The sequence below is a fragment of the Nematolebias whitei genome, chromosome 9 (genome assembly GCF_014905685.2).
Source record: "Nematolebias whitei isolate Nwh7 chromosome 9, NemWhi1, whole genome shotgun sequence".
NCBI classification, from domain to species: domain Eukaryota; kingdom Metazoa; phylum Chordata; class Actinopteri; order Cyprinodontiformes; family Rivulidae; genus Nematolebias; species Nematolebias whitei.
The window spans coordinates 18,205,544-18,220,320 of NC_056506.1; the positions used below are offsets into that span (position 1 = coordinate 18,205,544).

Consider the following 14,777-nt stretch of genomic DNA (forward strand, 5'->3'; position numbering starts at 1 on the left):
CTCCTCAGACTGAGGAAGTCTCTCGGATGAGAGACGAAACGTTTCTACTTTTTTTTTTGTTGATTTGCTTTGTTTTGGTTTTTTTTGAATATCCAGAGGACCAGATTTAACTTTTTTAGAATCTCCTTTGTCTTCTTCACATTAATGTGAGGGTTATTCTCTTTGCATCAGCTCTCCAGGTGTTCCACCTCTTGCCTGTAGCTGGACTCATCATTGTTTGTGATGCATCCCACCACCGCTGTATCATCTGCAAACTTTACAATATCACAGCATGGATGGGTAGCTGTACAATCATACATGAGCACAGTAAACAGGAGGGGGCTCAACACACATCCCTGAGGAGAGCCAGTGCTGAGGGTTATGGTGGAGGAAGAGAAGTTGTGGATCCTCACTAACTGTGGTCTGTTTGTCAAGAAGTCTAGTACCCAGTTGCAAATGGAGGGGCTTAGTCCTAGTGTGAATAGTTTGTCCATCAGGGTTTGGGGGATCATGGTGTTGAAGGCAGATGTGAAGTCCACAAAGAGCATACTGACGTAAGAGTCTTTCTGCTCCTGGTGGTTGAGCTCAGTGTGGACCACAGAGGAGATGGCATCCTCTGTTGATCGGTTCTCATGGTATGCATACTGATCAGGGTTCTCATTGATGTTGATGGTTGTTTTGATGTGAGTCATAAGCAATTTTTCAAAGCATTTAGCAACTATCAGGGTGAGGGCCACTGGCCAATAGTTATTCAGACCAGTCACTGTAGAGTTTTTTGGGACTGGGATGATGGTGGCAGTCTTCAGGCAGGTGGGTACTGTCTCCAGGGTAAGTGAGGTGATAAAGATGTCAGTCAGCACCTCGCAGAGCTGATCGGCACATTCTTTCAACACTTTTCCGCGGATGTTGTCTGGGCCGGTTGCCTTGTGCGGATTAATCCTCCTGAAAGTACTCCTTACTTCGGCTGAGGTCATGCTGAGATGCTCTTCATCCAGTGGTGAGGTGAGTCTGGTTCTGGGTGGTCTGTTCGGGTCTTCAAAGCGTTCATAGAACTTGTTGAGGGCATCAGGCAGAGATGGGTCTTTGGGGCATTGCTCACTCCTTCCTTTATAATCTGTTATGCACTTAATGCCCCTCCACATGCTCCAAGGGTCTTGTGAGGTGAATTGACCCTCAATCCTCTGTGTATATGTGGCCTTGGCCTTCTTAATACCAGCAACCAGCTCTTTCCTTGTCCTACTCAGTTCCTCTGAGTTTCCAGACCTGAAGGCAGTGTTCCTGGCTTCCAGCAGGGTGCGCACCTCTGCATTCAACCAAGGTTTTCTGTTTGGGTAGCTTTTAATATATCTGATAGTGGAAACGGTGTCAGTACATGTACTAATGCAACCCAGAACTGAGAATGCGTATTGGTCCAGATCAAGCGATCCTCCATTTTCAGCAGCTTCTCTGAAAACCTGCCAGTCTGTTCGATCAAAGCAATCTCTCAGTATGGGGCCACTGTCCTGGATCCAACATTTAGCTTTCTTTTGTACTGTCTGGAGTGTCTCAGCGGGGGCATGTAAGCAAGAGCCAGGAAGATTGAGATGTGGTCTGACAGTCCTAGGTGGGGGCGGGGTTCAGCTTTGTATGCATCTTTTATATTTGTGTAAACACGGTCCAGCGTGTTGTCTCCACATGTTGGCATACCGACATGCTAGGTAAAGCTTGGGAGACAGTCCTTTAGATTCACGTGAATAAAGTTCCGGCTACTACGTAAAGAGCCTCAGGGTGTTTGTTCTGCAGAGAACTGATTATATCATGAAGTTCTTGCAAGGCGTCATTAGCATTAGCATCCAGAGGAATGTAAATAACTGTGATGAAAGTCACTGTGAACAGTGCGAAACTTGGTAAAGAAACTGAAAGTTAAACTGGGTTTCTTTTTCATAAACAAATCCTGTCTAACTCTGAACGCTAGGAAACGGCTTGTAACTACAACTTTCCTTCCCTCCATTGACTTTTTTTTTTTTCATTTAGCCTTTATTTATCCAGGTTAGTCTCATTGAGCCACGAGAACTCGTTTTCAAGAGAGACCTGTTTAGGGAGCACATGGTGGGGGTTAAGGGCCTTGCTCATGGGCCCAGAGTGGGGCAAATGAGGGTGGGGGCAAGTGTGGGTGTTTCACCTACCCCACCCACAATTTTGATGTTGTCGGGGCCGGGGCGGGCCCTGTGATGGACTTGCGACCTGTCCAGGGTGTACCCTGCCCCTCGCACAGTGATTGCTGGACATGGGCACCAGCGACCCCCGTGACCCAAAATGGAATAAACGGGTAAAGAAAATGGATGGATGGATGGGGCCGGGGTGTGAACCGGCGATCTTCGGATCACAGGCCCACCTCTCTAACCTCTGCGCCACCACTCCCCTTTGGTGACATTATTTACATGAACGCTCCTACAAGCACCCTGTAGATGTTGGATGCTGTCTATCACAGTGCATTAAGATTCATAACTGTCCATAACTACCATACCCATCACTGCACCCTGTATTAACTGGTTAACTGGTCATCATTAACTTCACGCAGACTCTCCCACTAGTACATTTTCATCTTTAAATCACTTCTTGGTCTGCTGCCTTCCTTCATCTCCTCCTACATGTCACTACGTGAGTACAGCTACAGCATGCACTCTCAGGACACTATTACATGCAGTGTACCCTCAGTGTGGACTGAACTAGGCAAAAGGGCCTTTGCCTACTCCGCTCCTGTTTCCTGGAATATCTTGCAAAAGATCTGAAGCTCTCGACCTTGACCTCTCTAAGTGGCTTTAAACATCTGCTAAGTTCATGGCAATAACCAGTGCAGACATGTTCCCGTTTTAATAATCTACACCACCTTACAATCTAACAGTTTTTTGCTTCATTATATTTATATACCATTTTTTGTTTAATTTTTCTTTCATTTATTCTTCTCGGTTTACATGCTTTATTTTATGATTGTCTACTGTTGTTTACTGTTGTCATCTTTCTTTGTTAAAATCAGGTCTCTCTTATAAATGAATCCATGAGGCTCAATGGGATTAACCTGTATAAGTAAAGGTTAAATGAATTATCTTTTACCTGCTTCTCCTTTTCGGGTCACATGAGTCACTCGTGCCCAAGTTCAGCCATCACTGTGCAAGAGGCAGGGGACACCCTGGACAGGTCTTCAGTCCATCACAGGGACACATAAAGACAAACGAGGCAAACAAACATTCACTGTCTCTCTCTCACACCTAGGGATAATTTAGAGTTACCAATCAGCTTAACATGCATGTTTGTGGTCTGTGGGAGGAAACCAGAGTCCCCGGAGAAAACCCACCCACACACGGAGAGAACATGCAAACTTCACTCAGAGAGGTCCCAAGCCAGGATTTGAACTGACAACCTTCTCGCTGAGAAATGGTGGCTCTTACAACTGTGCCACTATGCTGCTATGAAAATTTTAAAACTTTGAGATTTAGTAAAAACCCAGAGATATCCAAATAACTGTCCAGCCATGATGGGCGGCTGTGGATGAGCAGTTGTCCTCCAATGGGAGAGTTGGGGGTTCGATACCACCAGCAGTCAAATGTTGAAGTGTCCCTGGGCAAGACACTGAACCCCTCATTGCCTCCCATGTGTGTCCCATCGGCAGTGGTGGAGAAAGTACTCAAACACTGTACTTAAGTAAAAGTACAAATAAACAGACAAAAATGTACTCTAGTAAAAGTAGAAGTACCACATTAACATTTTTACTTAAGTAAAAGTAAATAAGTACTTGCTTTTAAAATACTTAAAGTATTAAAAATAAAAGTACTTGCTGAATGTATTACCTAATGTAATGGTCTACATATCTTTAAGTGTGCCTACCATATGTATATTTTCTGTAGTACATTAATAGTGTTGTTTCATTTTAATGAACAATGCTGCAGATAATACATGTTTTTATTGTGTTTACTCTGTGACACAGTTCACACTTGGACTTGTGATTCTGTGCAGCAGAATTTCACGGATGAGATGTAGAGTTAAATGCCATTAATCAAAATAAAAAAGAGGAATGATTTTACCTTTGAAAGTTTTTATTTAACACAAATCAAAACCAATGTGTCATTTTAACTGCAGTAAACACATTTAAGTAAAAGTTGTCTGCCTGAAAAAAGGAACATTAGACACAACTAACAAAGGAACAGACTCTGATCATTTCAACTCCAGTTTGTCATCAACTCTAGTTTAAATACTGTCTATTCAACCTTGTAAGGGGTCAACAGTGAACAATATTTTAACTTTCTGACACCCAGGTGCACCCAGCTCAGTAACATACATACTAGAATATATGTCATTGGCCCAGCTCTTCTTGAAGGCGGGCCTAACGTTACCTGTCCACTTTGCAGCGAGTCAATGGACCAGCTCCCCTCTCACCATTGGTTACTTTCAAAGTAACAAACAAATCAAAAAGCTGCAACATGAATGTAACTTGTAATGCAACGCGTTATAGAAATGTAGTGTAGTAGAAAGTAGAAAGTACCCACATTTAACTCTACTTAAGTAAAGTACAGATACACAAAAATGTACTTGAGTACAGTAACGAAGTATTTGCTCTTCGTTACATCCCACCACTGCCCATCGGTGTATGAATGTGATAAAGCACTGATACGTTTTTGTACAGATCTAGTAGAGTGCTGTATGAATGGGTAAATGAGGACACAGATTGTAGTGTAAAGTTTAAATTACAAATCCTGTTTCTGCTCTAAAGAATTACTCCAATATTTTTTCCTCAAAGATTTTTTGATCATTTGTTTTTGTTTTTGCAGCAAACTTCTATCAAAAGTCAACACACAGTTCTTGATGCAGAGGCACATTTTTAATGTTTGAACGTTTTATTTCAAAACTATGTAGAATATTTAGAAGATATGAGTCAAAAACTTAAAACACTGCAGTAATAAAGCTGCTTCAATGTTTATACATTAATAAGAACATAATTACAGAAAAGATAAGATGCTAATGTGCAGATGCTGCTGTTGGTTTTATTTACGATGTTTGGAATTGAAAAATCTGCCCTGCTTTTTTTGTTGACGGATGTGCTTACAGAGCAGCCAGGCATCAGGTTTGGGTGTCAACGTGCCCCATTTTTGTTTAATAAATTGTCTGCATGATGAGAATCTGACTGCGACAGGAGGCAAACCACAGAGAAGGCAGGCTAATGGAAGAAAATGAAGGATGCAGCAGAAGGGAAACTGACTTTGCTCAAGGAGGTTTTCTTCTGCACTCGAGAGTGATAATACTAAAATGAGCAAATTAATAAATAAATGGTGGCTTTTGTCAAGAGCTTTCAACACCCCCAACGAGGTGCGAGGAGCAGGAAAAATGAGTGATGCTCGTTAACTCTGACCCAAATCCTGAGAGGCAGAGGGAAAACCCGGAGCAGAGTGGGATCCTGGCTGACCTAAATATGAGTGGCTTTGAAAAGCAGCCATGCATCACATTAAATCACTCCTCAGTTATTTTGCTCTCAATGAGAATGACATTACAGTCTGTTAAGGTTCTTTGTAACATGGAAACACCTTTTCTTCACTGCTGGACTCGGGTGACATCATCAGCCACATGAACCCACATCAGTCCTGACACGGTTCACTCATGCAAACCAGAACCATCCTCAGTCCTATCCTCCGCCTGATGAATGAGATGGAGGGAATCTGTGTCTATTTTCAAATTAAAGTGAAACTGGAGTACGTATCCATAAATTAATATTCAACCTTCTGAAAGTGCTGGGGACAAGAATCCTGGATTTTAAAAAAACCTCTGGAAACCAAAGACATTGATCAAAGTTATTTTTTTAATCATATAGGTAGAGCTAGGCCCCTCTCTCACTTTGCTCAGATATTGTAGTAGCATAGTGATGTTGATGAAGCCCATTACTCTACGTCCTCCATGACCTGTTAGACATGGCTGGATCAGACACCTCGGTAAACAGTGTTGCCAGATAGAGTCAAGGTTTTCCTGCCCAAAAATCTGTTAAAAACCACCCCATCACACAAAAACCCACCCAATCAGTATATTGTTATATTTACTGTTTGAACACCCCCCCACACACACAATACCCCCTACCCTCTGTAAAGATATATTGGTGTTTAAAGAAATAAACACAGAGAGGCCAACTGAGTCTGGGTGGACGGATCGGACAGCATCTGCGGCCAATTTCTTCTGATACGCTGTGGGACAGACCTTCCTGTCTACAGCCATCAATATCTATAACATCTCTTAATGAAATGAGGATAATGAGTTACAACAACATTTAATTTCCCTTTGAGATTAATAAAGTATTTTTGAATTGAATTGAATATGCTCATAATTGCGATTAATCAAAATTAGTTAAATGTGAACGTTAGTGTTCTTTATTCAGAAAATCAACACATTACATTTCAGGATCTGGTTATTGTAGACACAGATTAAATGTTCAATATGAATATTTCTATGTTTATCACCACAGTAATAGTGTTACACACATTAATAGTTGTAAACACCCAAAATATTACATATGTTGGTTTAGTGCTTACCTTTAACCTAACTTTATTAAACACATTTCAAACAATCATTATTGGTTCAAAGCTCCCCTGACCTTTATTAGGAGTAAACATTTTACATAATCACTTTAAAAGTTATAAATTTTATCTTTGGTGCCTGTTTGTTTTCCATATGTATTAGTGTGTGTGAATGACAAGGATTAACATTAAAAAAAACTTGGTAGAGCGGTGCTTTATGAAGTTCAGTCCATTAGCTGGACAGCAGTTCTGCCACATCCAGTATGGCGGATGCTCCGACGTACCACCGCAACGGGCCAGCCCACTCAATGAGGCATCCACTAAAACTAGCATAATTTATTGCGCCGCCTCAGCAGTTCTCGCCCTGGCAGATGACAATAGCCAATCAGTGGACGAGAAAGGTCAGGGGAGCTTTGAACCAATAATGATTGTTTGAAATGTGTTTAATAAGTTAACTCAAAAACCACCGATAAGACTCCATATCCACCCAAATTATCCCCACCCGCACAAAACAATTTTTACCCGCAAAATCAGAATGAAAACCCCTCAGTTGACGGTAAACCGCCCAATCTGGCAACACTGCAAGAGTAAATTCAGAAAACACTCCAAGGCAGTGTGTGTGTGTGTGTGTGTGGTGTGGTGGTGGTGGTGGTGGTGGGGGGGGGGGGGGTTGAAGACAGCCCACCACTGGTGTGTCTCTGTGCCATGCAGGGAGGTAGTAACAGAGATGCAATGGCTGACATTTGAAAAAGGAAACTCATGGAGCTGCAATGCAGTAATGTGATGAACTAATGACATCAGTGTGAGACGGCCTGCTCGCTGGATTCAACAACAATAAACACAGAGGGAATATTGATGATGACACACAGACACTTTGTACAAAGTAGTTAGTTTAAAAATAGGTAACCACAAACAGGATTGCTAAAAATGAGTTGAGTTTAGTAAACGACAAAACAAAGATGTCCGACATCCATTTAATGTGTCTTCCTCCATGTTGGAGAAAATATCTCTCACTAATGTTGTTTACGCAGAAGAAACACATTGTGGTTCTGGGGGTGCAGGGTTTGGCTTGAACGTCATTGATTGGGTTTGGCATTGATGATCCAGAAGAAATATCTTTGTAGATTTGTTAAATTTGTGCCTAGCATTTCATATGTTACTGTAGTCATGAGGCATGTGTCATTTTGATGTTTATCATTCATCATCCCTGTCTTCTTGCTTTGCAGAGCTTCTGACTGTGATGGGCTGTCAAACATCATCTGAAGGATCCTACCAAAGAATATCCTCTCCTGACTTATACTGAAGAACAAGTGTCCCTCAGGGGGACCCTCCTGAGTAGCAGATGAACCTTCAGTGGACTTCAGCTACATTCTGGAGGACGTCAGATGTAATATGAGAGGATCGCTCAGCTCATAATTCAATCACCTTCTCATGTTTTGTCTCACGTTACTCAAACGTGATGGGCCAACAGTGACAGAACATATCTGCCAATGCAGGATCTTTGTTAGTTTTCGAGGAGTAGCAGACATCTGACCATGGATCTGAAGGAAGTTTTCTTCATCAAACTGTGAGGGAGTGTGTGGTGAAGACTGGATACTGAGAGCTGGACGGATTAGCTAGTGAGCTCCTAACCCATGCTGGACCTGCTGTGAGCAGGACAAAGGACTCAGCAGAGGAGGATGTCCGCAGAGGCCGAGCTCCAATCGGGTGTCAAAACCATCCAACGAAAGGAGGCCAGAAGGATCAAAGGTATGTCACCTTCTAAAGCCACCATCTCACTGTTAGGCACAAATTGATGACTCACAACCGCAAGAAATGCAGCAGAATTTGTTGTTGCATCTGTGTCAAATTCTGCCTGTGACCTGGGATCTCATGTACAAAAGGTGCGTATGCACAAAAACGTGGCATGTGCTCTCTTTCCTGCAAATCTTCAGATGTATCGAGAATGAAATGAGCGTGGAAATGTGCGCAGCAACACACCAGCTCGGCGTACGAACGTTTCTATGGTGGTTGATCCATTGGTGACACTTAGAGGTGATGCTAGGAAACTGTTAATTATGTGAAAACTATTATGTACACATCAGACACACACAATGAACAATTAATACATCTAGACTACATGTATGAAATTAGATGAGTGGATATAAAAATAGTGCCGAAAATACCTTTAACAACTACGGCTTTGGGAAAAGTATCAGGGACCATTTTCAGAGAGCATATGTGGCTAAATGTTTTGGAGCATGTTCAGAATTGAAATAACATGATGGTGAGATGCTGTGACAATAAAATAAAGAACCCATGTGAACTTTGTAGGACAGTTTGGAGACTTCCTCGGGAACTAAACAGTAAGGCATTAGCAGCTCAGTAAAGCCCATTCACTAAACTCATGCCTAAAACACATTCTTTCCTTCTTGGTGTGGTTTATGAGGGCTGAGGCAGCGTGTGGGGTTTAAGTATAACCTTGCTGAGGTGTTGCAGTCAGTTTACGAAGGGGTCCGCTGACAGCATAGATTGATGTAATGATGGCAGACAGTCATCTGCAGGATAGATGTCCAACGCACATTGTACGCATGGTCCTCCACATCAACACATCCTGCGGCTCCACAGTGCTGACTCCATTAATGAAAGGTCATGTCTCTGTTGGACATGTTGATGGTTCATGAACAGCCAGAGGCATCTTAAAGACGAGCTCATCTCTGTGGGCAAACAGTGGAACAGTTTGTGTGAAAGTGGCCAACACACATTTCATAATTCTGCTGCATACAGTTGATTCATTTAAATATTAGTCTCATATTGTGTTTTTGGAATATAAATCATTAAAAGTTTAAGGAAGAGTGCTAAAGAGAGCCTGAACCATGTCTGTACTAATCAATAATCCGGCTGCTTTTCATGTTTGGTGGACAGTAGTTCTCGATGTGGGCCTTCTTCTCCATCAGGGTTGGAGAACTTTAAAAGAGCATGAAGGAAAGTACCAGTATTCAATCTGCCCAGAGGTGGTCTGTCTCAGGATCCAGATGGACTATCAGCTCCTCCATGTAGCCCAGAGTTTGATGGTGCTGTGATTTAAGGGACAGGGTACTTCACAACACATCACTCTGATGAACTGCAGAAGTGATCTTACAGGACGAGGATTTCTCAGAGCGATTGCTTGAAGATTGAATTGACTGAGAGCACAAAGGAAGAAACCATACTGAGACAGTGAGATGGGATTTACAGAAGGATGGACAAAAACACTTCAGTCTCTTCTTCTTTATCCTGTCTTCTCCCCTCATAGTTCCATTCATGAATAAAGACACTGGTGTATTCTACATTTTTGTAGTGGGTATACTGGGCTTAGAAACCAAAGTACACTGGTTAGTACAATGTAATCATCAATTTATTTTGATTTTTAACCATATTGAACATTTCAAAATTTATCTGATGCTTATATTTCAATAAATGTACAACTGTAAATATTATAATTACTTTTTCATTTTTTTAGTACTTTCTTTTTGTACCCTTTTGCATGCTTTAGTATTTCTTGTTTGTTTGTTCTTTGTTTTTATAGCGAGTCAAATCATTTCTTCTCATCCTGAGCATTTCATTGTACGGTTTCGTTCAACCTTTATTTAGACAGGTTAATCCCATCATTGAGCCTCGAGGACTCATTTACAAGAGAGACCTGAGCTGACCTGTTAACCTTGTGTTAACCTTGCATATGACAAATAACCACAACTTGAGCTTGATCTATTAAACACTTTGTACAAAATCAGTTTAGTCCCATCCAGAAACCGAGCACTACTGTTTGCTAACACCTATGATAAAAATGGCTACAAGTCGTGGGATTAGTTTACGTAGCGCTTTTGTTTGACATCAGACAACTGTAAACTTCGGTGATAAATCCACAACGCCAAACATCATCCCTCGGTATGTGATGAAATATGCAGTATAAAGATTGGAAAAGCGCTAGAAGACAAGGTTGTTGGTAGCTACTTAGCTTCTTCGCACGTCAGCACTGAAACACCAGAAGACGCTGATTGGTTGGAATGAAAGTTTGCCTGTGATTTCATTGGCTGATTTTTTAGGGTGCATTCACACCAGCCCTGTTTAGTCCGCTTTAATCGAACTCTAGTTCGTTTTCCTAGAAAGTCCGGTTCGTTTAGGGATGTGTGAACGCACCATCGAACTCTGTCACGGAACAAAAGAGCGAACTCTTCCCGGGCTAAAACCTAGGTCTCGGTCCGGTAGAAGAGAACTCCAGCGCGGTTCGAGTACAGTGTGAATGCCATCAGACCGGGCCCCGCTCCGCAGGATAAACAAACACGCATTTCTCTGACCTTATATGGAGCCGTCAGCTGCCTTGTGTGAAAAAACAATATTCTCCATGGTCTTCTGTCTCATCTTCTGCTCATGCTAAGTCCATTTCTGAAAAATGACAAAATATAACTCCTAAAACTGCTAAAACTTGATGCCACTTTGATTTTATTTTTATTTACAGAAGAAGAAGACGTGTCTTCAGAGGTTTTTGTGTCGTTTCTTTCAGTAGTTCTTGGTGCAGCGCCCCCACAGGCGAGCGGGGGAATAGGTTGGTTCAACAGGTTGACTCGACTGCACAGTGCAGTGTGAATGCAAACGCACCAGCTCAAATGTAAACAAAAGCTCATGAATATTGGTCCCGAACCGAGTCTACCGGACTATCTAGTGTCAAAATGACTTTAAACTCTTTGTAAACTTCTGTTGCCACTACACAAATCACGTGACACAGGTCTGTTTTGACCGGGGGCGCGCACGGGGGGGGGGGGTCTTTTCCTCCACTCTACACTCAAATACGCTGCACACAGACAGATTATAGAGATGCTGAGCTCGGGCTGACAGTTCATTAAAAAAGTTTCATATAAAATGGGGGGGAGGGGGGCAGCACGGTGGCGCAACTGGTAGAGCTGCTGCCTCTCAGCGAGCAGGTCCCTGGTTCAAATCCTGGTCCGGAGGCCTTTCTAGGTGGAGTTTGCATGTTCTCTCAGTGCATGAGTGGGTTTTCTCCGGGTACTCCGGTTTCCTCCCACAGACCAAAAACATGCATGTTAGACTGATTGGTAACTCTAAATTGTCCCTAGGTGTGAGTGAGAGAGCGAATGTTTGTTTGTCTCGTTTGTCTCTATGTGGCCCTGTGATGGACTTGCGACCTGTCCAGGGTGTACCCTGCCCCTCGCACAGTGATTGCTGGACATGGGCACCGGTGACCCCTGTGACCTAAAATGGAAGAAGCGGGTAAAAGATAATGGATGGATGGATGGATAAAGCGGGAGATAACTATAACTAGATATTTTGCTTGGGCCTTTGCCAAGTTGTCCAAACTGCGCAGCATCGAGAGAACATCAATCAATCAACCTTTATTTATACAGGTAAATCCCATTGAGCCTCGAGGACTCATTTCCAAGAGAGACCTGATTTCAACAAAGAAAGATGACAACAATGGACAACAGCAACAACAACAAACAGTTATAAAAAGTCATACTGCAGGTTTTTTTTTTTTGTTTTTGTTTTTTTAACAAATAGGATGGCTAAAAGGAAAAGGTAACAAAACAAAAAAAAAAAAACAGCTAGATTCCAAGACAAATGTAGAAAACTAAAAACAGGAACATGTCAGCATTGGACCCTGCCAGGTGTCCAACAGATTCTTAAAGCCACTTAGAGAGGTCAAGGTCGAGAGCATCAAATCTTTTTGTAAGATATTCCAGGAAACAGGAGCGGAATAGGAGAAGGCCCTTTTGCCAAGTTCAGTCCTCATTGAGGGAACACTGCAGGTAATAATGTCCTGAGAGCGCACTCCGTAGCTGCACTCACACAGAGACATGTAGGAGGAGATGTATGAAGGCAACAGACCAAGAAGTGATTTAAAGATGAAAATAGACGTAACAAACATGACGTAACATTGGGCACTTTTAACTGGTTATGCAGAAATTCCCAATAATTTTTTGTGGTTATAGACCGTATACTCGGTATTATGTAGACTACAGCACTGAGTAATGTCACTTCAGCGAGTGCAGTAAGTCTGTCTCCTCAGCACTCTCTGTAAAGAGGTCATGGGGCCACATCCTCTGTGGCTCTTTCACTGGATCTGTCCGATTGCTCTGACAAATGGTCCAGCTTGAGGAGGGCCCATCAATTAAAGTTAAATGGAGGGTGGAGAGGAGGCCAAGATGCAGCTACTGGGTCATGAGATGAGGCTTTAACACGGTCATCACATGCTGCAAGGACCTTCATCACAACCACTGAAGACCCTATTCAGACCCATATAAACTGGAACTGGTGTGCATTCATGCAAAGTAAAGGGCTGCAGTCTGTGGTGGTGGAGGTGGGGCTGGTCTGAACTCATTTGTAGGTGAAGAACTTTATCAAGGATCTAACTGAGGACACAGTTACAAAAACAATTAATTTTCATTTGGCACAGAAGCAGCAGATGGAATTAGTCTGATGTAAATGACAAATATGCTATCAGCTAATCATATCAAGAAAACACAACAAACAAACTGATTACCAGAATAAAATCTGCTCCATAATGACTGCTGACCTTCATTCCCTGTAGATAACGTCCAAACCCGACTGCACTCATAAACAAAAAGCCAATTTATTTAACAGACTAGCATTTCTTCCTGTCTGTCACTCATTTTCACTGAGCTGTAATTGTTGGCTGAAATGCATATTAAATGATAGGGAACTGTAAGCAGAACCAACATAAAGATGTAAAAAAAAGTCTGCATTTTTTATTCATTAATCTGGAAGTTCCTGCGAGCCTGTTGTGGTAGTTTAGCATTTTTGTTTGAACTGAGGAATGCGAATGCTGCCCACACTAAATTGCTAACAAATTTAAAAAAAATTAGCGGAAGCTGATGCTAAAACGCTAACTTTTATCTTCCAATGCTGTCTCTGATGCTTTAAGACTGTAATGTGATAACATTGTAAATGAACACGACTCAAAACGGTTCATAAATCACAAGTAAAGTGTCCATGTCTTGTTCAGAGGTGAGCTTTCAGAAATGTATCTGGTCCATAAGAACCAGAGGTGGAGCAGAACTCTGCTGTGCTGAAGCAGAGCGATGAATTCAATATGTGTTGGATGTCTCCCTCATGTCATTTACTTTAATGAATTAAGACTTTTATGATCCTCTTTATGGTTATCTACGTTTATAAACTATCCACAAAGTTCTACAACTACAAAATTGTCTCAGTAATAAATCTGTTTGTATTAATATAAAAACTTGTGAAATCATGTGTGAGAGAGTCACGTCCCAGAGATAAATTGGTTGTTGCAAAGCATGCTTGGTAGGAATTGTGTGTGCAATGTTTCTGACTGTTTACAATGTTTCTGAGTATGAACATGGTTTTGTCATGTTATTTCCTGTTATGGTTTGGCTTCATTTATGTTAAAGTCTCTGTTATTGGCTGTAAACTGACACCATGAGTCAGAGACTTTTTGCGATAGGTAATGGTGGTGGTGGTGCTGGATGCTAAAAAGCACTGTAGGGGTGGTGACATCACCTGGTGGTCTTTAGCTTTGTTTAGCTCTGCATAGAAAAAATTGCTTTGCATAGAATAGCTCGGTGAAAATCACCATTGTACTGTACAATTTTAGTGTGGAGAACTGTCTTTAGAAAAATGAGGAGACTTGATTTTACCAGATTTAAATTTAGCAGAAGCTAATTCTGCTAAAGGTTTTCAAACCTTTGCCATTAGCTAGTGATGGGAACGACAATTCTTTTGGCTATACTGAATCCCTAGAATCAGTTCATTAAAATGATTCGTTCAACAGAGTCATTCACTGAATCCTTCAGTTCATGCAGTGTATTTGTGCAGTGCTCAATTGAGTGACACAGCACCACTTCCAGCACAGTACTACTGTACACCAACAAATCACTCCTCAGCAGCAGTTCTCTGTGTGCACATGCACCAATCAGCAGTTTGTTCATTTAAAGAATCACTCCCTGCCTTCTGACAGACTCCCCTCTCTGAAAAACTCATCTCTCAGACAGACTCCTCTCTGACCGACTCTCCGCTCTGACAGACTCTTCCCTCAGACAGACTCTCCTCTCTGACAGACTCTTCTCTGACAGACTGTCCTCTCTGAAAGACTCCTCGCTGACAGACTCCCCTCTCTGACAGACTCCTCTCTGACAGACTCCTTTCTGACAGACTCTCCTCTCTGAAAGACTCCTCTCTGACAGACTATACTCTCTGACAGACTCCTCTCTGACAGACTATCCTCTCTGAAAGACTCCTCTCTGACAG

The 14,777-nt window shown here is 42.1% G+C and overlaps 1 protein-coding gene across 1 annotated transcript in view; it reads left to right on the forward strand.

Moving 5' to 3' along the window:
* The window catches only part of dab1b (DAB adaptor protein 1b), a 123,055-nt gene that overhangs the window by 39,114 nt on the left and 69,164 nt on the right, over positions 1-14,777 (forward strand). The window contains exon 2 of the mRNA XM_037682023.1: positions 7,739-8,261. Coding sequence (XP_037537951.1) covers positions 8,192-8,261 — 70 coding nt within the window. The 5' untranslated portion in view covers positions 7,739-8,191. The remainder of the gene's footprint in view (positions 1-7,738; positions 8,262-14,777) is intronic.